The following is a 27,938-nucleotide window of genomic DNA, read 5'->3' as shown; positions in this document are numbered from 1 at the left end:
GAATACATCTTATGAGTATACAAATTTTAATTAGATGCATTAAAACTTAAAAGAAATTACTTTTTAATGATAAATAACTTAAACTCAAAATACAAATAAGTACATTCGTGAACAAAACTCGAATAAGCTAAATTCTTAACAAGCCAAGCTCATTCAAGTTCGAAATAGTTCGAACTTTAATAATTTAAGTTCGAAATAGTTCGAACATTAATAATTTGTATTATGCTTAGCTCGAACAGACTTAAACTCAACTCGGCTTTGCTTAGAATGTTTATCTATTTATGTCTACGAATGTGTTATCATGATGAGGAAAGGACGTAGAAAGTTTTCCAAAAGTCATATACCAATATACATACACACATTAAAGCAACTTTTCCAACAAAAGTTCTCTTCCCATAAATTAAAGGAAAAATACACTTTAATAATCCCAACTATTAGCGATTTATGTAGAATAATCCCAACTAAGAATTCTTTTCTAACAGTCCCAACTTTTCCTCTTATTTTCTGAGCTAATTCAAGTTTATCACTATGAGAAACATGTGATGTTTATCAAAGGGTATATTGGACTATTTGCTCATGAATAGTAGGGACAATTTTGCCATATTATACTTTTGGTTAGACAAACTCAACTAACGACGTTAACCTTGTCGTTAGTCATATTTTACAATTGCTGAGCATAGCTCATCTTCTTCTCTAGCATCTGCATCTTCATCTCCTTCCCCAAAAATTAAAAAAATTTTAACCCTTCCTGTTGTGCATCTTCATCTTCTTCCCCAAAACTAAAATAATTTCAAACACTCATGAGCAGCTTTAATGGAAGATAAAAGAGGACGGAAAATTATACCCTTAAGGGTTTACCACTCCCTTTAATCTCCCTTTTATCTTAGGCTGATCTTTTAATTTGCGGCAAAGCCGCCGTAAATATGGTGGTAGAAATGATAGCTCCTAATTAACTTTAATGGAGGGTTGGAGGGTATATGTGTGTGTGGAGGAAAATATGGTGATAAAATTGGTTGTCCATTCTCACTGATCATTGTCGGCAATTGAATTCACCACCGTCTTCCGACCTTCCTCCATTGTTGAAGGGAGCAGCTGAGTCTTTTTTCTCTCTCTTCTGTTTGGAGTGAGAAGATAGTAACGTTGCTCCGTTTTGTGTCAGCTAACCAGTGAAAAAAGAAATAATATAAAAACAAAATTTCGCGAAAAACGAGGCAACTTATTTACTAATTTGCCATTTGATAAAAGTTTGAAGTTTATCAATTTGATAAACCGGGGCTTCCTCTTATTTTCTTCCAACAATCTCAATGACCGCTGAAAGAAAATAAGAGGCAAAGTTGAGACTGTTAGAAAATAAACCTTAGTTGGGATTATTCTAAGTAAATCGCCAATAGTTGAAATTATTAAAATGTATTTTTTCCAAAATTAAAACCTAAAATCACCAAATAAAAATACAACCTAACTAACTTTCAAAAATTTACTTCCCACTAAAAATGGCTGTTACAACCCTTTGCTCTCGAAGCAGAGCAGCTTCCACCTTCTTCTTCCGCTTCTTTCATGGCGCCTCTTCCTGCCATTCTCTCTCGATTTCATCGGACTCACCACCCGCATTGTCCGATGATGTTAACGATATCTCTCGAGTTCTCAGCGACTTCCGGGGGCCTCAGCACGACATTGAGTCTGCTCTTACCCCATTTTCTTCAAAGCTTTCTACAAATTTGGTTGAACAAGTTTTGAAAAGAACCAAAAATCTGGGTTTTTCTGCTCACAGATTCTTTCTTTGGGCTAAAAAATTGCCAGGTTTTCAACCTGATGTTAATAGTTATAGGATTCTTATTGATGTTTTGGGTAGTAGTAAGCAATTTCCTCTGATTTGGGATTTGCTTTTTGAGGTGAAATCAGGGGAAAATTTTGAATTGTGCCCAGAAATTTTCTGGGTTATTTTTGGTGCTTATTGTAGAGCAAATTTACCAAATGATGCGATTCTAGCTTTTAATCGAATGAGTGAATTTGGACTCGAGCCGAGTTTGAATGATCTTGATCATCTATTGTATTTGTTGTGTAGGAAGAAATTTGTAAAAGATGGGCAGGAATTTTTTGATAAGATTAAGGGTAAATTTGATCCAAGTGTGAAAAGTTATACGATTTTGATCAGGGGTTGGGGTGATGTTGGTAATTCTGAGGAAGCACGCAAGGTGTTTGATGAAATGCTTGAGAGAGGTTGTGTAGTGGATGTTCCTGCTTATAATAGTTTGTTGGAGGCGTTGTGTAATGGAGGGGATTTGGATGAGGCGTATGCTATGTTTAGAGCGATGGAATCGAAGGGACTTGCTCCGGATGCTTGTACTTATTCGATATTTATTCGTTCTTATTGCAAAAGAGATAACATTCATTCGGTTTTTAGGGTGCTTGATAGAATGAAGAGATACGAGTTAGTGCCTAATTTATATACTTATAATTGTATCATTAAGAAGTTGTGTTTGATTGAGAAGGTTGAAGACGCGCACCAACTTTTAGATGAGATGATAGAAGGCGGGGTTAGTCCAGATACATGGAGTTACAATGCAATCATGGCTTTCCATTGTGATCGTAATGAGGTGAACAGAGCTGTCAGATTGCTTTCTAGAATGGAGAAGGAGAATTGTAAGCCAGATCGGCATTCATGGAATATGTTGCTTAAAATGTTAATTAGAGTGGGAAGATTTGACAAGGTTGAAGAGGTGTGGGGTAGCATGCCACGAAAGGGGTTTTATCCTTCAGTTTCGACTTATGCTGTGATGATCCATGGTTTTCTTAAAAAGAAAGGCAAGCTAGATGAGGCAATTAAATACTTTGAGATGATGATTGATGAAGGAATCCCACCTTATTCTTCAACTATTGAGCAGTTGAGGAACCGCTTTGTGGGATGGGGTATGATGGAGAAGGTGGAGATACTGGCTGATAAAATGGAGGCAAGTAGTTCTTCCTCTATAAAAGAACTGTCGAAAACAATGAGAGGACATAGATCTGATCGGAGAAGACGGAGGAGGGAAGATGAAAGCTCAGAATCCAGTGAAGAGGAATGGCCTTTTATGCCTGATGCTTCATGAGTGCATGATGCAATTCTGAATTTTTTTAGTTTGCAGCTGGTATTTCCTACCATCCGCTCTTGTTTGGTCATTGAACTAAAACTGATAATATCATCTTCCATCTTTTAAGTTTTGACAGAAAGTGAGGAAGAGGGCCGGGGCATTCTAGTTCGTCTATCACGCTGTTGGAGATTGATAGTGCTACATAGTTCTGTAAGCAACAATGAATGTCTTATTTCCTAGTGCTGCCTTTCCTGCAGAGGTGCTACATATTTTAGTGAGCACATCTCTTCTGATATGTGATTCTGTGTGTGAACGTATCTCTTCTGCAGAAGTGCTACATATTTTCCAAGTTCTGGAAGCAACAATCTGTCTAAATATCTAGGTTAATTGATGATGATGATGTGAGCCTGAAATACAATATGAAGTTACCAGCTAACATACAGAATAAACTACGCAATATTACCATTACGATACAGCATTTACATGGGTTTGAAGTAAAAATGTGGTTGAGTTTGATTTAATGGGCTATTTTACTTAGGAAGAAGCTTATGGATGATGTCTTTTGTAACTGATGCATTTTTGTAAGGGGAAAATTTTCATTGTGGTGCATCATTGCTCCTTTGTGAATTTTTGACATATGTAAGAAGTATCCTTCTGATATAATCTACTTCCTATTAAACGAAATTAATTTTGACTTTTGTATTCAATCGTTGAGTGGAACACTTCTGTGGTTCTTTTGGTTCAAAGTTCAAATAAATATAATGAATCTGAGCACATAAAAACCTATCTTTCTATCATAAACAATATGGTGACGGACGAGAAATGATCCCTAAGCTTTAAGAACCTGTCAATGTTGTTGAAGAAAATTTTTCTACGGAATCCCATTCGAAATCTTATGAAATTTCAATCATATCTTGTGAATAAACAGAAGCGGTTATATGTCATAACGATATCTAGTACAAAAGAATGATGACTTCTAGGCCTTATATAAAATATCATACATGTAAGATACACACTGGTAAAAAGGTGTATAACATCAATGGATCTGAAATAGGAAATGAAAAACTAATGTAAGACACTTCCTATTTTAGATTACAGTTTGAATTCACAAAAACAATCTGGTAAAGCCGATCCTCTACCCATGACAAATTCATCTCTATGTACCCTCCATAGTTCCCTCTTCAATTGCTTCCCTTTCAGCCCTTGAAAAGTCAGCTCAGAGAAAGCTTTCCGATTCAAGAAGAGAGTTTTATACATGCCTCTAAAAGCTCGCATAGCAGCAACCATTTTATCCATGTTACCAAAATAAGTGGCAATGTAGGAGTCGCTATTAATGGAAACATGGTAGTCAAGGGCAGCTTTAGTGTTCCCATGCATGGCCTTGAAATCTTCATCACGAAGTAGGGCAGATTTTGTATATACATTGGAGTAGATAGATGTCAACCCTTCAATTCCCATTAGACCATCCCCAGCAGCTAAATATATATTTGTGTTTTTTGGAATACCAAGAGAATGAAGGATGAAGGCCGTCTCCCGAGGAGTCAAAGGACATTTTCCACGCTTTCTCCAAATATCGGCTGCTTCCCCAGTCCATGGTTTTCTCTCTCCTCTAGCAGCGTCAATGGCTTTCATGGATTCAGCGGAGAGGCCTGAGTACTGACACTGGCTGTATGCAACCATGTCAGGCTCAAAACGCAGATGTAGGGCAAGGAATGGCTTAGGTATGGCTTGGAATAGTTCGTTGCTTTTCTTCTCCAAAGCTTCTGTGAGACGCAATGCTTTATAACAAGCTTGGCAGAGAGAAGCTTTGGCATAGTGAGGATACCTGCAAGATGAAAAGACATTAAATTTCAATCAGATCAATTTTGCTCATCCTTAATAACTAACAAATGTGCCTTGACTAATTAAACCTGTTAACTATCCTTGATTTTCCTTTCTCCTTTTCTTTTAAAGCATGAATATTTGTAACAAGGTCAGACAACCATATAATTTAGTCATATAACAAGGTAACACAGGCTTTCAAACAAAGCTACAACACTATATCCAATAGCCAAACAATTCAATATGATGATACCTATCTCTTCTTTGGCTCATCTGGGGAGTAAATGAAATATATCGATTTTGTAACAGGGGAGGAAGCACTGTTTCAATGTAATCAAAGTGGCCCTTCCGTTTTCTACAATCAACCTGGAATGGCTCCTTTGTTGTAAGCTCTGCTGGCAGTTCTTTAACTACTTGAATAAAACCATCCATCTCCTGAATGAAGTAATCAACATCAAAAACATCTGCAAAACCACTAAGGGCATACATATAAACTGTCAGCTAAAACATGCCTGATAGTTTATTAATTTTGCATGAACAATATGGTCAATATGGTCATTCTCTTCCTAGCTGCATTCAACAAAAGTTGAGCTTAAAGCTTTCAATACATCCTCATACCCAACTAGACATTGGAAGAGCGTTTATCTATCATGTGGCATCATATTCATAGCATGCATTGAAAATCAGCAGAAATGGTAAAGGTTTAGGTTCCAACACTAGCTAGGTCCTTAGGAGAAGTGGCGTGGAGGGAAGTGATGCATTATCGACATTCCTTGATTACAACTTTTGAGAAAAAATCCAGAGGCAACAATCTCAAATTATGCAGAACCCTAATTTTTGAGCAGTACACAATAAATCAGAGATGAATTAGATGAGATGAAAGATCCTCTTCGCTCTTCCTCACTATCTTTTTATTCACTAACATAACCTCCATCTTCATTACCAATTACCACAGTCCACCTTTCCACCTAAGAGGCTACAAGTAAACCCAAAAGGCATGCCAATATTCATGGAAAAAGTTAAAAACAAATACAAAGAAGAATGTGCATAACCATTTTAGCCACATTAGACATAGATAAAACTATAAAAGCACATTCTTCAGGGAAAAAGGAAAATATAGATCATCAATGATGGATAAAATATACCTAGATTCGTTCCAATAGGCAGCAACTTCAAATTTTGGCAAAACAAGGGTTGCATTCAGCAAACGTGCAATGCCAACACCGTCACAGAACTGTAGAAACAATGCATTCGACAGGATCAGTTCAACTAAAAACTACCCTCTTTCTGCTAACTAAATAGTAAATACAGATGCAGAGTACATGCAACAAACAAATGGAAGGAATACTCACATCTCTTCTCATCTGATTGAGGCCCCCATAACAATCCACACGAATATACCCATTAGTCTTTGCAGGTAGAGCTGCAGTATGTCAATAACAAATGTCTGCAAATCAAACACATTTCACATATTCACTTGGAGAGTAAAACAACACTTTCTCCCAAATTTCCTTTACTAGACCTAGATCGAACATATCCCATGTGGAAACAATTGCCAAGAACTAAACAAATGAGACGGGGGAATAATACTAACCAGCTGGTTTGTCCTCAAGCCACCAATTGCAAGGTCTCCACTCTACAATACGCCTGAGGCTCCATATATCCGTTTTCACACTAAAATTATAAATTTGAAATCCGATGAGCAACAATGTCAGTATGTCACTATTCATTAAGCTAGGCTACAACGAATACGGAGTATCAATCTTCTATAGCTAACTTTAGGATTCCCCAACTTCTTAAAATTCACTTTCTACAAACCACAATCTCTTTCTTCTCCTCAAAATCAATAGTTAAGTTATCCTTTAACTTGTAACTTTGGGGCAAAAGAAAAGAAGCCTGAAACTTAATTCTGAACTGTTGAAATTCAGAAATTCTAGCTTATTGGTGCTAATTTTATGTGACCAAAATCTATGTTACTCCAAAATCTATGTTCCAAAATCATGAAAATCATTCATAATGCCTTAACAAAGACCAAAACAGATGAAACCGACATTAAACCTAAAGTACAATGAATCACAACTTATATTGTCACATTCATCAACATTTTCAGTAATCAAGAACAATTGAGAAAACCCAGAACTTATTTTCGTGTTCAACGAATTGGGTTTTTTAAATAAATTGAGAAAAATCAAAGAAAACATCAAAAATAAAAAAAATAAAAAATAAAAAAAAAATAAAAAAAAAAAACCATAATATTAATGATTAAAAAAAATACTGTATTAAAAAATAAGACATGAAAATTGAAAGTTTACCCAGATGAAGAAGAAGGAACTGAGAGCTCGGAGAAGAGAGAAGATGGTGATAAGAAGACCAAAGCAAGGACGAGCGAGAAAGAAAGGATGAAAATGCTGCAAATTGGCTTCTTGAAGAGCATGATTGCTTGATTTAGTGGCTTCATTTCTATGATTTAATTTGAGGGTTTTTTTCAGTTTAATCTCTCTTTTGATCTTAATGAAGAACATATGAAAGAGGAATCTGGGGAAGATCTGCAATCTCAATTGCAGATTTGTGAAAAAAATTGGAGATTGGAGATGAGAAAGAGGGAAAAGTAGAAGAATTTGTGCATTGATTAGTGCTGTAAATAAGTTGTTTAGGGCTCAGAAAGGTTGAACATGGAAGTAGATCGAATCATCGAAATTGGGACTTCACTGCTTACTTGAGACTTCACTAGACGATTTTACTCCTTCCGCCCACAATACCGTCGATGCTTAACATAGCTCCCATTTTCATCTGTCTCATAATATTTGACACGTTACTAAATATGAAATGGAATTACTAATAAAAAAAGACATTTTTCTATACTTTTTTGGGACCTCAAAGGCTCAAACCCCAAAACCTTACGCAATTTTTTGTATGTGGCCTGCTGTACCGTGCGGCAGGGGTTACTTGAGTTACTTGGTCAGAAGTTACTTGAGTTGTCGGGGTTACTCGAGTTTCTCGGTTAGGAATTTCTCGAGTTGGCGGGATTACTCAAGTTACTCGGTCAGGGGTTACTTGAGTTACTTCTGATCGAGTAACCCCTGACCGAATAACCCTTCGAGTAATCCACGACCGAACTTCTCGAGTAACCCAGGAACGAGTAACCCCCTCAAGTAACCCCTGACTGAACCCTCGAGTAACCCCTGACCAAACTCCTTAAGTGACCCTTGACCGAATTACTCGAGTAACTCTTGCCAAACTCCTTAAATAACCCCTGACCGAGTGAACCCCTCAAACCCCTGCCTGAACCCCTCAAGTAACCACTAACCGAGTAAGGCGAATTCCCCTGACTGAATAACTCGTGTAACCCCTAACAAAATAACTCGGGTAACCCCGATTACACGGTGTGACTGACTTGTTGAACCAAAAGGTTGCTAAAAACCCTATTTAATACAGTACTACATTTTCTCTTTCCTCACTACCCCTACCTCCCCACTTTTTGTTTTTATACAATATAAAAGTACAAAAGAGAATTCTTTATATAATAAACAAATGTTTTAAATGGATTTATTTGCAGTTTTCTTTGTGTATCCACCCCAATGTCTACTTTGGATAGAGTGAGTAACGGACATCTTTGAATTTTTTTTTTTTTTTTATTTATTTTTTTTAATGTCATGTTTCTTTTTAGAAAAAAAAAATTTAAGGCAATTGTATTTTAGAACCTCGAAAAATTCTAATCGATCAATTTTCCCACATTTAAACCGAGAAATGCAAATTGAGTTTTTTTCTTTACGCAAAACGAGATAATTTCGATAATTTTTTTTAGTCTTTACACAAATTGAATCCTTAAGATATGACCCACTAAACCTAAATTGTGCAAATTTTTGGCACACAAATTGAATTTTTTTAGAAGCTGAAAAAGTGATTGCAAACGATTTCTAGACAGAAGTTATAAAATGGAGGTTAAGGGCATGTTCTCTTCAGATTATTTTCAGTTCAATTTAGTTCAGTTCTTAATTTTCCTCTCTCATAAAATATTCAGTTCAGTTCAACTAAGTTTAGTCAATCAGAACAGACCCTAAATTAAAAATTTTGTAAGTTTTTAGGTGTCATTTTAAAATAAAAACTAGAACAGTTACTAGACTTTTTGATGTGGTAAATACAATTTATCGTAAAAAAGTCTCCTATAATTGATGTCTAAAATTTAGGAAGAGCAAAATTACCCAAAAACCCAAAATTTGATTTGTAACTAATTTGAAACAAAGTGTACCTAATCCTAGGAGGTTTTTTTTTTTTTTTTTTTTTTTTTTTTTTTTTTTTTTTTTTTTTTTTCCCTTTATCGGGTAGCAATTTTGGTACTCGATCTGATAATTTAATATCGGATCAATTGTTGTTAACAATTTGTTGTATGTAATATTTATGGGTAGTCGATAACGATCTGATAAACACTTTTTTTACCTTTTTTTATTATTCATTTATATATATTTATCCTATACATGAACTATGCTTTAATCACTTTATAATTTAAACAAATAGTAATATTATTATTAGTAATTAAGCCAAGATTATGTGGTAAATTTTAGATTCGGATACATGAGCATATTGGTTCGGTTTATAGATATTACTTTATTTATTTTTAGTGTGAGCAACCCTAATCACCACTTGATCAACAAACAATTAGTTATATACGGAGTATCATTTTTAGTGTTACTCCCTCCGTCCCTAAATTACATTCCTCCTTTCTATTTTTGGTATTCCAAAATTACATTCCTTCTTTCTATCTTTGGTAAGTTTTTTAGTAAATCAACTCTCTTTTTTTGTTTTATATTTAATGCTTTTTCACTCATCCTTACCTAATCTCACTCATAATCCTTGTGCCAAACTACAATGAATATGATTGGTTAAAAAATTTCAATTAGGAGCATGTGATTGGTCCTTTTTTTTTGCAAAGGATTGATGACATGTCATGAGTAATAAATATTCTATCTTTGTACTTCCCATTGCATTATCTAATTATTGTTATTTGTCTTATTCTTCTCTCCTTAATTCCCGTGTAAATTTCCAAATAGGAATGTAATTTAGGGACGGAGGGAGTAATAATTATGGGATATTCGATTCCATAATAATAAGAATTTGGGAACCCGGCCCACGCTCATTCCCACTAGAATTGTATCACTAAGGGCACAATGAGCAAATTATTATATTTCTCTCGTTCTTAAAACTTTTTTTTTTTTAATTAATTTCGAATCTGAATATCATTCATATATTAATATATAGCTATTTGGGGTCTTATTATTTGATTACAAACAATGTCTCTTTCAAAAAAGTCAACCACCATGAACATTGAACAAAAAAACTTGATATTGACTCACTATTCATTGATATTGGCACACCTCTACGTGACAAAAGCATACAAAACTATGCTCTTATAATGTGTGTGTCAAAATCATCTTTTGTAGAACAAGTTTGCGATGCTGATGTTACACAAGGCATCGTGAACAACAACACCTGGTTCTTTTATATTTTTAATTATTTAGAATCTAAACATTATTTTAAATACAAAGTATAATTTGATTGTTTTTAATGGAAAAGTACAAGTTTATCATCTTAATAAACAAAAAAGCGTTTATTTAGTGACATTTTGCTAAATAAATCAACAACTTTTTAGTAAATATAAACTCAAAAAAGTTAATACGGAGTACATACTCTACGTATCAAAATATCATGCCGACTTTGATTTTTTGTTCATTTATTCACATAAATGCCACTAAATAAACAATTTAGAAAATGCAACTTTATCTTCTTGATAAAATAAATATGTTTATCAAATGACAAAAATGAAAATAAATCAACAACTTTTTGTGATACATGAACCCTACAATTGTTGATTTATTTACCAAAATGTCATAATTGGACAAATTTGTTGTTTTATTTACGATTTTTCCATTCAAGAAGATAAAATTAGAGTTAACAATCTCTGACACGACAACACGAACGGAATGTACGACACGAAGACGAAATTACTGCAACAAAACACGAAGTCGACACGAAATTTACTCAAACACGATCCGTTTAGATAAAGTTATCAAACTGTGTAATTTGTCTTATATTTTACATAGGTTTTGATAAATTTTATCTAGAATACGAAATTAACACGAGACCAAACACGATACGACTTTCCGGCTTTATAACGGACTTCCGATAAAATGGGGCTCCCCGTTTTTAATTATACTGTAGTTGGAAGTCTTGGAAGTAGGAAGTCAAAGCGTCAATAGTTGGAACTCTTAAACCAAATTGGCGCTTCCCTCTCCCCTCATTCACTCCCCTGCACACTCTTTCTCCTCGTTTTTAACTCCTCCGCCATTTCGACGCCGATCTCCGTCGCTTCTCCGACTCCACCGTCGCTTATCATTTCGACGACAAACGCCGCCGTCACCATTGTTGCTCCTTCTTCAACACCAAGGTAATCTTTTCTCATTTTTCTTTTTAAATTCCTCAATTTTCGTTGCTTTTGTCTCAATTTAGTATTCGCATTTACTTTATACTTTACTCGGATTATGCTCATGAGTTCGGATCTTGATGTATTTCGTCCTCTGGAAGACGGATTTTGTGTGCGAAACATGAACTAGGGTTTTGTAATTTTGGCAATTAGGGGTTTTCTTGTTCATCTTCATGGTTGCTGTTGTGGTGGGATGAAATGTGGTTGATATTGTTTTTTTTAATTAGAGAAAATGAAGGGAATTATGACATGATATTGAAGAAAAGTTAGATTTTAACTAGAATTGAAGATGTTATAGGAATTTGAGTAGTAGTATATATGCATGCAAATGGGATTTCAAACATCCGAAATCAGAATTGATTGTGAATTACTTTCGTTAAACTCGAATTTGCGAGTTACAAGACTTACAACTATAATTATCTGGCATGCTATCAAATGTAACCAAAGTATAAGCTATATAAGGCAATACCAGGCATGCTGGCAGCATCTGGTCAATTATCGGGAGAAAGTCTTTGCCAATAACTGTTCTTGACTTGTAGGACAATAACAAATCCTCGTTGGTACTTATAGATCTCTCGTTGTACAATGTTGTACCAAGATAAGAGTTAAAAAGTACCAACGAGAATTTGTTCTTTAACTGACAAAAACAGCTATTGATTTAGAAGCCCTCCTATTCCCGTAGCTGCATTAGCTGATTTTGATGCTTCTCTTTAGTTTTGAGCTGATTTTGAAGGAGGGGGGGGGGGGAACAGCAGGGTTTGTTTTAGTTGTTCCAATCTTTAGCTGGTTCGAGTAATCTGATTCTGAAATGTGGTTGCTTGTAGTCTTCTCATTTTATTGCATCTGATAGTTTTATTAGTTGCATTAAATAGGACAGAATGAAGTACGCTGTTTTAATTTGTGACTTTATGGCTATGGATATATCTCAGATTTTTGTACAGAGTTGGCTTGTTCTTTGGTCATGGCACAAGGAGAACCTGTTACTACTCACATAGAACCTGTACTGGCTAATGACACACCTAGGAGACCCAGGATCCTTCTAGCTGCAAGTGGAAGTGTTGCTGCGATCAAGTTTGGGAACCTCTGTCATTGCTTTTCTGAATGGGCTGATGTAAAAGCAGTGGCGACTAAATCTGCATTGCATTTTATTGACAGCGTGACAATTCCAGAGGATGTGATGCTGTACACAGATGAGGATGAATGGTCTAGTTGGAGTAAAATAGGTGACAATGTCCTTCACATTGAGCTTCGCAGGTGGGCTGACATCATGGTTATTGCCCCTCTTTCAGCAAATACTCTTGGCAAGGTAATTCAACTCTGTCCATTATGTATCGTCTGGCCACGTATCTAACTTTTCTCTTTCAAGATCTAAATATGCCATTTGTGGAATAGTCAATGCACTCTTTTAGTATTAAGCACTAATGCATTAACCTCACTTGATAAAAAGATGTGCATAACCTCAGTTAGCACTCAATAGGGATTGGAGAGAGTGTATATTCACTTTGAATTTTTTTCTTGCCTTTACATTGATATTTCCTGAAGGCTGTTAGGCTATGTCTATCATGACTTCAGACTTTCTGAGTTATAACAGTGTATAATTTGAACATAATCAGTCTAGCTATCTCCCTCTCTCATACACTATAAGTATTTTAGATTGAATCAACATGCAGGTTAAGAAAAGACTGTATATGATGATTTGCCGGGAAAGTCAATGTCTCAAACTTAACCTTGTGTAGTTGATTAAATATATGGATATATGAAGTCATTCTGTTTTATGGAAGGCAGTGTTGATAATTCGTGCATTAATCAATTTGGAAACTTGAGTTGGGGAATGTCAAGATAGCAAGTAGGAATGAATATTAGTATTAATCTATTTTACAATTTTGTTTACAGCTTTATAGTATAGCGTTGTGTTTAATCCAATAGAGATTGAAGATTATAACTATAAGATCCAATGCGGCCTTTCTAGCAAATTTGGGCCCTTGTGCCAAATCATGTTTTAAATAATGTGTGTGATCCTCTATAATTTTCTTAGTTAATAACTAAACTTATACATTCAATCTTCTGTGTACTGGCAGTCTGGCAGTCATGGAAACATGTTAATTATCTATAACAGTACACTTGAATTTCAAGTCTTTAATTAGCTGAATTTTTAATTCCATGTATATAGATTTTTATTTTTATTTTTAATCAAATGCAATCTTTTTAGACTGCCTTTTTTAAAAAAAAAATTAGAAAATTGGAAGTACAAACTATTCCATAACTTCATTTGTGTAAGTCATTATATTCTTTAATTAGCTCCAGCTAAACCCTCCTGATTGTTGATGACTGTGATTCATCTTTAGTCTTCCACTCTATCGGAGTAAGTAATGATGCCTGACTGTGTTGGTGTGTAAAATTTTGATAGGAGTATTTCTTTTGAGGTTTGGCCTAGGGGCTGTTGTAGTTGAAGACTTGAAGTTACAGTATAAAAGACAATCCCAGGCGGACTTACCATGTCGCTAGTGCCGCTTCCAAATGTTACACGTAAAAGCACTATAAGACAACAAAAAGCATACTTAACTTTATGTCATCTTTAACAGAAAAGAAAGAACACATGAAAGATCTAGTTGATGGCCAGATGCATTTTATTTGTCCTTTTAGGAAGCCTGAACAAGGCCTGAAGCCACATAATGAAGTTACTTCCTGAAGCAGCATAATTGGGCTGCAGTCTTTTCTTAATTAACTATTTGGCCTTTGTATTTTGTACTCTGCTTATAGAAACTTTCTAGTAGTAGAGTGAAGAAAAAAACCATGAAATCTCGCAATTGCTAAACCAACAATTTTGCTTGAGGCACAGTTTTTACCCACCTAATTCTTGATATAATACTCAATGTGAGTCCACTTGATGTATTATTCATCTTAATCTTGTACAAAAAGATATTTTCCATTGCATCCTTATTCCTACAGACCCCTAAGCTCTCAGCAAGTCAGCAGATCTTGCATCAGAAAGATGAGGCCAGCATAACAGTGACGCTTTACTGCTGGCAGCCTTACCAGTTACCAGCCCAAATAATAATTTAGATGTTTTGTGACATTAAAAATACCTAAGTTTTAGCATCAGTTGTATACACATTTAAAAATCATGATCTGAATTAGTTATTTAATGCTAGAATTATTTCAAAGTTTTATACCCATAAAAGTAGATATATCAAGCATCTTGTCAAAAACAAACTTGTAACGCAGTCTGTGTGAAGAGAAAGAGACAATTGAAGAGGACTTGTTGAAACAACTTTTTGATTTAACTAGATGTGGGATCACAATATAGTGTCTCTTTTGTAAAAGTCACACCAAACTTTTTATAGAGCTGTAAACCCTTTCATATTTCCTATCTATGTGCTTGCTTCTCAACTGTATTGACTTTTGTTTCTAATAATATTATATTGTGGCGATGGGATGACATCTCTATAAAGTAAAGCTAAATTTTATTTTGCCACTGTTGATAATTACTCATTTTCACCTAGGTTTGCGGTTCAGTTACCATTAAGTTACCTTTCCCCCTCACCCTGGGGCCCTTTTTTTTTTAGCTTGGCACTGGAGGAATGTGGGTAAACCAGCCACAAAAAGCCACTAAGATATGGGGTTTTTCATTGTACGTGTAGTAGGTGCCTAGCTTAAATAAGAGCCTGAAAACATTGGAACTAGAATGCTAGATAATTTAGACACGATCAAGTCTAAGATCTCTATTCACCAGCCCTGGGATCAGTTCTTGCTCTACAAAGCTTTGGTGGAATTATGCAAGCCAGTGTATGAGGCACAAGGATACAAATAAGGGTCATTTGCCTTTTTTGGTTTCATTGAAATGCACCTGAGGCACTAGGATGATTTATTGGGATTGGGAAATGGCCTTCATTCTGTATTTTATGTGAGCATCATTATACTTTGTGAATTTGTGATTACAAAATATTGTGATGTAATAAGTTGATAAAGGGATTTAGTGATGGCTGAGTTGGTAGCATTTCTTCACACTTTAGTCACAGGGGTAAAATATGCATAGTATGACACATTGAGAAGTCTTTTCCCCTGTTGGTGCCAGCTGTAAAGATTAAAGCATCTTAACTAACATTGAATTAGGTTCACTACCATATTTTGATCAAACTTTCTTGTCCCTTGATTGGAAAAACTGGAAAAGATGTTTAACAATTGAAGTGTAATTGGGCTGATGGAAATCCTGTTACTTAAAATCTTCAATCTATTACTAGTATCCACGTCGGATCTTTGACTTGGGTATGGACTATCCACACTTTAAATGCCCCTAAATCATGATATATTTCATGAAATAGGTAGTCGAGTCAGTGTGACACTTGGACTTGTACCCTTGTCTAACATGAGTACCTGATTTTGTGTATCATGGGAAGGAAATTATAGGTTTTAAACTTTAAATGGGTAAAAAGTTGAATGTGTATGAACCTTGCAGTTTTTCAAGCACCCAATCTGTTCTGTTAGTAGCAGTAGCACCAGATCAACGTATCATTCTTAGAAGAGATTGTTGGATATTGGTTCACATCTGCATTCCACTCAGCATCACTTATTCTTTCTAGTTACACTGTATGGCACATGTCAGTGATGTCTAAATGTAACTGATTTTATTTTTTTCGCAGATTGCTGGAGGATTATGTGACAATCTGCTGACATGCGTTGTACGGGCCTGGGACTACAGCAAGCCTTTATTTGTAGCTCCAGCTATGAACACCATGATGTGGAACAACCCATTTACAGAGAAGCATCTTCTGTCAATTGATGAGCTCGGCATTACTTTGATTCCTCCTGTTACAAAGAGGCTGGCTTGCGGAGATTACGGAAATGGAGCTATGGCTGAACCATCTCTCATCTATAAGACCATACGACTGTTCTTGGAGTCTCATCGGCTCCAAGCTGGCTCAAATGTGTAGAACTACTTAGGTGCCATTCCTAAACTGAGCTAATTTTGTGAAGTTTGTGGATGTTCTATGGCTTCATTGTATAGTAGTTGGATTGTGTGAATGTTTGGTACCATGATAGTGGGTGTTCTGATTAAGTGCGCATGTTGTAGAGCTTTTGTTTGCCTGATAAAAGGCTGACTTGAATTGTTGTCAATATTGCAGATCTAAACCGTTAAATAGTTATTATGTTTTAAGCAGTGCAGCGTAGTTTGCTGAACATCATTTTATGAAAGTAGACATTTGCAAATTACTCCGTACAAATGAGTCACAAGGAGATAGCAAATGCGGGAGGGGGCGAACTTGTAAATTGTAACCTATTGTACGCAGATTTTTAGGTGAACTGGACTTGAGCATGGATACCATAAAAAGTTAATTATGGATAAAACGGAGTAACTTATACGTATTAAATGTAGTAAGAAGTTACATACTTACATAGTACTCGTATCCTTTTTAAGAAATGAAATTAGCTACTTCCTAACTTTTTTTTTTTTTTTTTTTATTCTTTTTTTTGTAAAGAGAGTTATAAAGGCAGTAATGTAGAATGAATTTGATCCGAGGTTTTAGATACCATTCTACAGGTGTTGAACTAATAAAACTAGTTGGCATTTATGACCTCATTTTAAATTTTAATAGTTACTGGTAGCTGATACGGAGCATTGCAGAGATATGTTTGTATACTACATACTGATCAGAGTCATAGATGATGTTGACGTTGCATTTAAAATACCTAATAAAAATGTGATATGAGGAGATAAGAGTATTAGGTATTACGAACTTGCTAACTACAAAAATAGTGACCAAACAAACATGTGGATGCTTGAATATCAAACAACAATTTATATACGTCAGTTGGTCATCGTATCTTATAAAAATAATTCTCGTTTTATAAATGATTGATGTATTATATTACATTACGTTTAAATGAAAATAATTTAAAATTATAACAATCAATCACTTGGACTAAACTACTAAAGCTTTATGTTCTAATAAAAATATGGGAAACATTTTTTTGTTTTTTGTTTTTCCTTAATGTATAAATATATTATTCTTTCAATTGTAATTAATATGAAATGTTCCCAACTTTTCAAAGGGATAAATAATTACATCTTTTTGAACTTCTGTTGGTCCATTTTTCACTTTGTTTAGTTTGGAAATTTAAAGGGACAAATTAATCTAATTCTTTATAACTTGACCATAATACAATAGACGTCCACAAAAATTTTAAGTAGTCAAATACAATACAATGGCTTTTGGCCATTGTCTATAGTTATAAATTTTTATGACTATTTTTTTTTTTAACTTTATGTTATCGTCCATTTCCGACTATGTCAAGTTAACTTAAGAAATTCTAAACCAAATTAAAGGTTTAGAGTTCGTTTGGCATTGTTTTGGTTTTCTGTTTTTTGCTTTTTAAAATTATATGATATATGTCCCATAATGAATCAAAAATTATATAAACTTATTAAAAACATGATAATTTTGAAAACTGACAACAGAAAAGTGAAAACACATTTTTCTTGTTTCCTGTTTTTGGTTTTTGGTTTTTAAAAAAACAAAAAAACTGAAAACCAAAAATGATGCCAAACAAGCCCTTAATTAATTAATTTAACAATAAATTATTATATATCGTTATTCTATAATAATTGACAAATTAAAGTCATATTTAAAACACTTGGCAATACACTAATTTGACTCTAATTATAATAATTGCAAAGTTTCAAAAATTTTGATAAAATGATACTCTATACATATGTTAGTAAAAAATTATTACAGTCAAAGTTTACAAAAAAATAGTGCAAAAAGTCAACATGTGTCAATTTATCATAAAAAAAAAGGAGTTATATTTTTCAGCATTGTCTTCTATACTCTTTACTCGTATTATTTATTTATATCACTAGAATTAGACATTTTATATGTGCATGATGGCACATCTAAGTCAAATTATATAGATCTTCATAATTCATACTCTATTTTTAGTGGGTTAACATAACATTTATGGAAAGAAAACGAGAAATTAAAAGAAGCATGCATGCAGCATGCATGGGAATTGGAAGGGCCGTGCAATCACTGCAATGGGCATGCCAAAGTAACAAAATGACGTGCTTTTTGCAAACAGCAGCATGGTTATTCATGTCACTTAGAATTCATTAGCAACAAGGTAAATTTTGGTACACTTCTTAAGTGTTACTCTTTCTGTCTCTATTTATTTGTCCCATTACAATTATTTAGGTCAAAATTTATTTAAATTGATACCATAATCCCATTTCCCGGTTTCCTCTAGGTATGATTGCGAGAAACGATGGTAGGACAAACTCAAAGGCTTGCTTTTATAGATCAATTCACATTATAAATTTAATGGGTGAACCTTTTTATAAGGTGTAATGTGTTACACACTTACACTCATTATTAGTCATAAACTCAAACATGTAACATTGCCAACTTGCCATATCATATCACATGGTGTGTGTACACTTAAAGTCCTTATATTAGCTCCGTTCTCCAAGAACAGTTAATCTGTATTATGTTGTTGATCAACCCTACAAGAAGAATAATTTGAATAATTCTTATACAATATATGCATAATGTATTTTTTTTTTCTCTAACAATTAGAAAGCTAGAACAATAATTTAACAATAATATATGGTTGCTCAAATGGATTCTTGGATTCAATAGTAGCACTTTGTTTGCTTCTAGAATAAGTTCTAGCTATTAGAAATATTTAGTTTTTGTTTAGAATAAGATGAAAAACCTATACTTTTACTAGTTCATTTAAATATCTATTAAAAAAAATAATAAAAATATTATTCAATCAAGTAAAATCTTAACAGATTTAATTCTTTAATTAAATATACATAGATAATTAACCAATCATATGTACACAATTGAAAACTTTGTGCCATACTTGGACTAGATATCAATATATCATCATAATGTATAAATTAATAATCATTATGCTGGAAATCATGAGGAATACACCGATTAAAAAAGAAAGATCGGCCATCATTCCATCGATTTATGCAAGAAGCTAAGAGAGTTAACAATTTTTCAAAAAGTAAGTGATTATAATATATAAATTATAGACCTTTTGTTAGCAAATATAGACCCATCACACATCAATATCAATAGGTAAAACAACAAATTCCACCAAAATGATTGAAGTTGTCCTTTCCAACACATTTCTTTGTTGTTGAAGGTTCACATCAGTACAAATATTTCATAGTACGAACCACTAAAATTACATTTTCTTTTGTCATAAGATCCTCTTGTAATTTTAGAACTATAAATATGTGCTTCGAATAATAAGTTTTTGATTTTATTGAAACCAATTCTCCTACCACATGTCAACACCTAATTGGTTAAAAAAAAAATCATATAACCTTAATAATTTATTCCATAGATTTTTTTTTTGACAAAGTTATTCCATAGATTTTAATTTTAACCTTTTCCCTCCATCACCATTCGATTGACTATCTCTGCTTCCACCACGGACCAACTCCTCACCACCGATAAGCAACCCCTCCTGTCCCATATTAATTCCTGACCCCCTAAAAAAATAACCCTTGTCTCTTCTCCATTGCCGAAAACTTAAAACATTTTCAATTCTATTTACCCCAGTGCACATAGAGGTAGGTGCACTCAATGAAGGTTATTAAATGAGAAGAAAATACTCTTGTGTGCAACCTTGCACTCGGGTGTATATAAAAAATTTCACCGAATGAAAACCCTCCTCTCCTCCCCCACCTAATATAATTCATTAAATAGTTTTCCTATTCTAATACTGAAACGACACCTCTCACAGATTTAGCCAACTCAACGCTTGAGAGTAGAGGGCTACTCCCAAGCGTTTTGTAGTTAGTAGGCTGGAACTTGTGACCTTTAAATCACGGGGTGATTTGAGTTCTACACTAATTCCACCGAGTCTTGCTTGATCATTTCATCTACTTAATGATCATATCACAAAAGCCATTATACGGAGTATGTATTTCCTCAAAAAAAAAAAAAAAAAAAAAAAAACTACGGAGTATGTACCATACTCCCATTACCTTCATTCATCAAATGGTATTCTTTTTGTACATAAATATGCGAGGGCCCCACCTTGCAATTGTATTGATGATCTGATCTGTGATTGCTAATTTCATCTGCATTATACATAATTTTTTTGGAATTTTATGTCTTAAGATTTCTTCAACAGGTACATTAGTCACATGTCATTATATCACCGTCAATTTAATTACTTTATAGTAAACAATTTGTAGTAAGGTTTATTATTGATTACCATAGACTAATTAATTATTTTGGTTGTTTAATTTCTGTTGAATATATATAATATATATGCTGATATGCATAATGCATGGTCGTATATGATATATCATGTATAATTAATATTTAATTATCGCTAATTAATTGTTCCCACATGGATCTTATAATTAGTTAGAAGTTGAAAACTGCTAAATAATTTATTTCACCTATAACAATAATGCATGTATTATAATTTACGTATAAAATATGTACTCCTTGATAATAATCTTCTTTCAACTTGCTCATTAATCACGTATTCGTATTGTCAAATACTATGAATTATTGTATTACCACTTATTTACTCATAATTATTGATGAGATTATATACTTAAGTTGCACTTTATTTATCTGATTTTCACTTAATTAAAATCATCAATTTTTGGACCTTGTCAAATCGTACTCTAATTGTAAATTGAACTTGAGTATTTCTTAATTATAAATTCTTATTTGAACTCACATAATTTTCCTTAACTAATTATTCCGTTTTTTTTCGAAACAATAATTATTCCGTATATAATTAAAATATACTTATATACAGATATAATTATTCCATATGTAAGTGTATTTTAAATGTTAAGCGTGACATAAGTGAAAATAAGATAATCCGTACATAATGCATGGTATTAACGTACCGTATCATAACAAATCTACATTTTTTTTTTTTGGTTGGTAATTAAGGAGAAGGGCCCTACTGGATCGAAACCTCTCACAGGTCCTCCCGACCCGGGTTAGCGGGATACACACTTTAAAAGTGAGGGGGAAGGGTAAGGGAATCCCCACCCCAAAGGTGCCTCTAGTGGGGTTTGATCTCCCACAACCTTTTAGTTGTGACATATAAAGTTGATCACTAGACCAACTTATGCAACAAACCTACGTAGTATACTAAACTGGTTACTCTTCGAGTCTCCGCAATATACGAAGTATATGTACTGTATATAATAATATATTTATTTTTGTGCCAATTACCTATCTTGCTAGTCCGAGTGTTTGACAGCGTAAATACATGCATAGCTTGTCATAATTTCGGCTTTCATTGATTTTTTGACGCAAAACCTGAATTATTTTATACTTACTTGAATAATTCAATGTTTGAGGTTGCTTTCCTAAAAATCTATAATGAACCTCAATCAAAACAAAATAGTCCAAAGAGTATGTCATATTACTTAGGAGTGAGCAAAAATTCCGGGTACTCGGAATTAGAACTGAAACCGATTAGGAATCAGCGGGTCCGGATCTAGAATTGGACCCGGTGGTTCCAATTCCGGGTAATAAATTTAGGAACCGGTTGCAACCAGTTCCAATTTCAATTCCCAATTTTTTGGACCCGGAACCGGTTGGGTACCTGGTTACCCAATATATATTAAACTAAATATACTTTATTCTTACAAAAAATATGTTAAATGTATCTAGTTTGTAAAATAAAAAAAAATATATTATTAATATCTAACCTAAATAAAATAGTTTCATGCAATCATGCATATATAATATAAGTATTAAACACTAAAAATGAAAATGGATCAAAATAAGTTTTAAATTTGTATTAAAATTTAATAATTAGTATATAAGTGGGTATCCGGAACCGGACCTGGTACCCAGCGGTTCCAATTCCAATTCCTAAAGTTTAGGACCCGGTTGAAGTGGTTTCAATTCCAATTTCGAATTTTAGGACCGATACCAACCAATTTCAGGTCCGGTGCCTAAAAATTTGATCAGGTTCCCGATTTGCTCACCCCTAATATTACTCCTATAGTTCATGTGATGTGGCAAATATATACTTCATAGTAGACATGGCAAATTATAATTGATTATTAAAATTAAACTGATTGTGATACGTTTTTAACTTCATGGTATCCCTTTTTTTAAATTCACAAAAATAATTCTAAAAGCTATTAAACAAAGTACATATAAATCTATGAAAACATAACACGTACAATGCATGGTTCCTGCAGGCGGATGCACGATTCGTATGGTGCATCCCTTAAAAAAAAAAAAAGCGGAAAGAACATTGTATAGAAATGTAAAGAACATTTAGTGAAATTGAAAAGAACATGTTATATAATTGTAAAGAACATTGTATAGAAATGTAAAGAACATTCAGTTAAAGTGAAAAGAACATGTTATAAAATGTTAAATAATGTTCTTTAGCTTCATGTTCTTTGAAATGTTCATTGCATTGAATTATCATTATAGGTGATAAAAAATTCGGCTTGGGCCGGGCCTTAGCATAATATCTCGTGCCTAAACCAAGAAAATATAGCAGGTTTTCAGGCTTTTTTCGGGTCTGGTTTGGATTTTTAACTAAAAATGCATTTTAAGGCTTGCCCAAACCCGCCTTATTTTCGAGTCGGATCGTATCGGGCTGAAGTTGACCACCTCTAATTATCATGTTCTTTATTAATATCACGGATGTTGTTTAGATATATATAAAGAACATGAAGTTTGATTTTTTTTTTTTTTTTTTTTTACAAAATAGCTATATGTCTTTACAAAACAACTATATAAAAAAAATCAACGCACTTTTAGGGCCTGTTCTGATTTATCTGAATATTTTATGAGAGAAGGAAATTAAAAACTGAACTGAACTTATTGGAACTGAAAATAATCTAAAGAGAACAGACCCTTAGTACTTCTTTACTCGTATTAAGATATGAGATTGACTCTGGGCTAAACGTCTTTTCAACTCATATTGCTTGATAGAATACGGAAAACAATCTAATATATATATATATATATATAGGGGAGTTTTTTCCCTAGTTTTTAAAGAGCCACGTAGGATTTAATTTTTTCAGTGCGCCATGTAGGATAATACATTTTAGTGGTAGCCAGTTAAATACGAGATAATTAATTTCTTTTAAAATTAAATAATTTAAATGCCACGTAAGCAAAACTGGCGAATGAGATTTCCCATTTTAAATTAATTAAATATAAAATATTATCTTTTGATATCAGAAATTTTATTTAAATATATAACAAATTTTAGCACATAAATATATATATTAAAAAAATTATTTAAAAAATTCAAACAAACCGTGCATCGCACGGGCTGGTGTTGAGCTCTAATACCATGATAAACGGGCTTGGGCCACACCCGTTCACAACTGTCCACTTTATATAACCAAGGAGATTCCATCTCAAAACCATATAACAATGAGGGGAGTACCCCCTTAGCCTTATAAAGTGGACACAACTTTCTTATTTCTTCAATATAGAATACACATCCCAATACAGACTCTCACTTATACACTTATCTAATGTGGGACAACACACCACTCACATGTGGGTTTTCTCAAAGGCTCAACATAAACTTTAAATATCTGCTTAATTTATTTTTTATTCAGATGATCACGAGCTCAAATCTTTTTGTCACCCTTAATTATTCCGTTGACATGTACTCATATAAGCACAAAGCTTAATGTTAACTAAAGATATTTAGGGGATTGATTGCGGATTAGCAATCGAGGACCACTAGGGTTATAATCAAACTAACATGTCGGGCTCACTTGCTGAAAAGGCTAGCAACGGCGCGGCTCAAGGGTTGCAATTGACCACGTGCGCCAGAATCTTTAATGAAACCTTAATGAGAAAAAAAACCGCGTCTAGTTGCCACTGTTGAAGTTGAACCAAGCCAAAAAACACATGAGAATGATTTGGTCAATTATGGCAACCTCACAATTTTCTAACTTGTTTCCTGATTTTTTTTTTTTATTTTTATTTTTTTTATCTATGTAATCAAGTTTTCTATTTCTAGTAACTTTTGTGTTAGTAGAGTAAATTAAAATATTTTATTCGAATACAATCATAAACTCATAATAGAGGACCAACCGGCTTAATCATGCATGAAAGAATCTTCACAAATGACTAGGCTACCTATGAAAATATTCCCTCCATTATTATTTTATTCTTATTGATTTAGGCCAAAAATAATTTCAATTCAGTAAAAATAAGTTCAGTTCAACAAAAAATAATTTCAATTCAGTAAAATTAATTTCAGTTCAGCAAAAATAATTTCAAAGGTGAAGTGAACGGGACCTATTCTTTATGTATGTCTTATTTTGATTATGTTTTGTTAATATTAAGATCAAATAAATGTCAGGCTTAATCTGTCACCTTAAAATTATGAAACAATTTTTAGTTAAAATAAGTTCATCATTTTAGTACAAATAATTTAGGTTCATAAATATAATTTAAGTTTTGTAAAAATAATTTCAGTTTAGCACAATAAGTTAAAGCATTTTAAAAATATCAACTGCTTATAATTTTTTATATAAGATTTGATGACATATTAAAAATTTGTGTATCGACAAATAGAAAAGTCACCACTTCCACTTTTTACACATTTTTTATTCCAACATTTCAACATCTACACTATTCGAGTATTCACACTCAATGATTTTATTATATTTGACAATTTATACTTAAAGTAAAAATATAGTCATTACATCATTTAGGTTTTATTAATTAGATTTGTCATGTATGTGTCATACTTCCTCCGTTTTTTTATAGTTGCAACAATTTGACTTTTATACTATTCATGTGTTTCACTTTGACTAGGTTTAATGATTTATACATAAATAAAAATATAGTCACGTGGGATCTTGTTAGATTCGTTTCGATTTGTAAAATTTTAATATCTAAAGTTTATAATATTTACATATTGGTAATCAAAGATATTAACTATTTAAACATGCATCGGCAAGCGTGAAAAGTGAAGTGTTGCAACTATAAAAAAACAGAGGAAGTATATATCAGTCATGAACAAATTTTTTGTCTGATTCAGTGTGTGTATAAATATTTTTTTTTTTTTTTTTAATATAAACTCAAATTTTCTTTCACAAATTATTATTTCATTAGTCTCTTTTTATTGTTCTCATTTTCCTTTTTAAGAGCACCAATTAAAATGATGTTCCTATTTAGAGTATTTCCTTTTTACACCAAAGTTACCCTCACAATAATTCCATTGATTTTTTAAAAATAAGGAATAAGGAAAAGAGATAAAGGACGAAGTATCGTGTTTCATTGTAATAGAATTTATTTGTGGTTGCTCACATTACAAAAGGTGATATAATTCAACAGTTCAATGGAACAATGGAAGTTTGGAACTCTCATATCACAAAAATAAATCTTGTTTACATATGAAAAAGGGAATTGCAACTTTTCTGGTCTTTTAGTTGCTTGTAAAATTTGGCTAATAAAAAAAAAATACTCCTTTCGTTTCATATGTTTCTTCCTACTTTGGTCAATTTTATCTCACACAAAATACTTAACTGAAAAGAACAGTATACAATTGATTTTTTACTTGTATTCTTGAAGATAATTCTTTGAATATATAAAGCACTCATATATATTAGCCTGTTGTGAAGTATTCAACTTCAATAGGATATAATCTTGGCATTCTACATGCTATTCATAATAGCATATAAGGGTTCCTAGCTTAAGGTAAGTGTGAATGTCAATATTTTAAGAGCCTTATTAGATTGATACAAATAGTAACCTTGTCATGTTATGGTCCAACAACATAAAACATCAATGGACCAACTCAATAAAATAAATAATTATGATTTTCAAAATCTCAATACAAAAGTATCAAAGGAGTAATAACAATGAATGTCCCACAATATATACCCTACTTGAATCATCGAATTATAGTGATGTTTAATTAGATAATCTTCAGTGTCCACATATAAATGCAATTATGAAAAAAGATCCAATGTGATGACTAAAAGAGAGATAAGACAAAAATTATAAAAAATATTAAGTGGAAAATTGAAGTGACCAAAATGTGATAAGGAAATGAAGATAAAGAAAAGAAGAGTCTGGAAGATTGGAAGTATCTCAAAGTCTCGACATGTAGAAGATATAGACATATGTCATACTTTCCCACTGGTCGGTTACCCGTGAATCATCTTATACATGTAACATGTACACTACACTATTTATCACTTTCGAACCCTAAATTTCTTACTCATTTTTAGCTTTATCATTATCAATTTATCATCGAAAAGGCCACATGTCCCACAACCTACTTTGAATATCCGAATAGGATTATCCTCCTTTTTTCGGATGAATGATTCAAAGATACTTCCTCTATTCACTTTTAATCGTAACAATAATAACACTGTCAAACAAGATAAGTGTAATTGTGATAATAAGTTAAGATAAAACATTATAAAGTTTTAAAATGTTTAATAAGGTTGAATAAGATCTTATATATAGGGTCCAATTTATTCTAATAAGATCCAATGAGATCAATAATACAATAAAGAATAAAAATAAATTTAAGGGTTGTAATTTTAAATAAGATAAAATAAAGTTAATAATTTTAAATTAGTAGCAGAAGGACAAATAAGATAAGATCAGTGAAATTCAGTTAAAGAGAACACGTATACCTAGTTTATTTATTTAATTTATTTATTTATTTATTGTTATTTATTATTATTATTATTATTTTTTAATGAAGAGTACTATAAATGAAAAGCAAAATTGCAACCTAAACTAAATAGCAAGATTACACGATAGAACATTGGGGATCAGACCATACAACTTCTTATGATTAGGAAACCAAGTATATCCAATGGGACAAGATGCTATTCTTTTAGAGCCGCTTAACTTGCAAAACAAAGAGTTAGTAAAAAGCACGGGAGACCTACTTTGCAGAGTGACGTATTTCCTTCTAACCTGGGACGGGGAAAAGAGACAAAACCCAACAAAATTTCAGAGGAGGATGCTGTTAGGTGAACGAAAGTCTGCAGAGGGGAAGAAACGGGCAAAATTAGTAGGAGTGTCGACGTAGCTTTACATGATGACTCGTGACTTGTCGTACTTATGGCTAGATCTTCTTGCATCAAATATGGAGTTGTTTCACAGTAACTCCAGATTTGACATACTATTTAGTTAATTGAACTAAAATGGAGAACTCTATCTAAATTGAACTTAAATTAACTGACATTGTGATGAAAGATTGCCTAAACATGAATTGAAGAACTGAAAATAAGTTCAAAAGAACTCTACCTTAGTGACTATTGCCATAATAAGTTCAACTTATTTGATTAAGTAGTAGATTTTTGCTTATATCAGAATTAATTAGGCTACATCAAATCAAATGAGAACAAACTTTTATTTGTGTTTGATTATAGCTAAATAACTTGATATTTAGACTATACACATTATGCAAATTCAATGGCATTTAAATATTAATTTATTGTTTTTAAAGATTAAAATTAATAAGGTTAAAATTTAATCAAATCATAAAATAAAAGTAACGATTTACCTAATTAAATCCTCCACACCTTTACAAGTATGTCCAAGGTTTGT

The 27,938-nt window shown here is 32.9% G+C and overlaps 2 protein-coding genes and 1 pseudogene across 2 annotated transcripts; 2 read left to right on the top strand and 1 right to left on the bottom strand.

Moving 5' to 3' along the window:
* Nucleotides 1-1,490: 1,490 nt before the first annotated feature.
* On the top strand, nucleotides 1,491-3,567 carry LOC145588029 (pentatricopeptide repeat-containing protein At1g52640, mitochondrial pseudogene; annotated as a pseudogene).
* A 453-nt stretch (nucleotides 3,568-4,020) lies between these two features.
* LOC145588028 (O-fucosyltransferase 13-like) lies at nucleotides 4,021-7,631 on the bottom strand. The gene is made up of 6 exons (XM_081644664.1): nucleotides 7,202-7,631; nucleotides 6,484-6,563; nucleotides 6,242-6,312; nucleotides 6,035-6,123; nucleotides 5,143-5,364; nucleotides 4,021-4,893 (listed from the first exon to the last, which is right to left on the bottom strand). The coding sequence occupies exons 1-6, from the start codon at nucleotides 7,345-7,347 to the stop codon at nucleotides 4,161-4,163; spliced, it is 1,341 nt and encodes a 446-aa protein (XP_081500790.1). The 5' UTR covers nucleotides 7,348-7,631; the 3' UTR covers nucleotides 4,021-4,160.
* A 3,493-nt stretch (nucleotides 7,632-11,124) lies between these two features.
* Nucleotides 11,125-16,522, top strand: LOC145588027 (phosphopantothenoylcysteine decarboxylase HAL3-like). Its single transcript, XM_081644663.1, has 3 exons — nucleotides 11,125-11,331; nucleotides 12,297-12,673; nucleotides 16,008-16,522. The coding sequence occupies exons 2-3, from the start codon at nucleotides 12,329-12,331 to the stop codon at nucleotides 16,296-16,298; spliced, it is 636 nt and encodes a 211-aa protein (XP_081500789.1). The 5' UTR covers nucleotides 11,125-11,331; nucleotides 12,297-12,328; the 3' UTR covers nucleotides 16,299-16,522.
* Nucleotides 16,523-27,938: the final 11,416 nt, after the last annotated feature.

This window comes from Chenopodium album, chromosome 17 (genome assembly GCF_948465745.1).
Source record: "Chenopodium album chromosome 17, dcCheAlbu1.1, whole genome shotgun sequence".
NCBI lineage: Eukaryota > Viridiplantae > Streptophyta > Magnoliopsida > Caryophyllales > Amaranthaceae > Chenopodium > Chenopodium album.
This window is presented reverse-complemented; position numbering and strand designations above follow the sequence as displayed.

What these genes read in the sequence shown, in the direction of transcription:
- LOC145588028 (XM_081644664.1), bottom strand. Translation starts at nt 7,347, where the DNA reads ATGAAGCCACTAAATCAAGCAATCATGCTCTTCAAGAAGCCAATTTGC. An exon ending in TCAATCAGATGAGAAGAGAT is followed by an intron (nt 6,124 to 6,241) that starts GTGAGTATTCCT and finishes TTGTTTCTACAG; the next exon opens with TTCTGTGACGGTGTTGGCAT. An exon ending in ATGAGCCAAAGAAGAGATAG is followed by an intron (nt 4,894 to 5,142) that starts GTATCATCATAT and finishes TTCATCTTGCAG; the next exon opens with GTATCCTCACTATGCCAAAG.
- LOC145588027 (XM_081644663.1), top strand. Translation starts at nt 12,329, where the DNA reads ATGGCACAAGGAGAACCTGTTACTACTCACATAGAACCTGTACTGGCT. An exon ending in CAGCAAATACTCTTGGCAAG is followed by an intron (nt 12,674 to 16,007) that starts GTAATTCAACTC and finishes TTTTTTTCGCAG; the next exon opens with ATTGCTGGAGGATTATGTGA.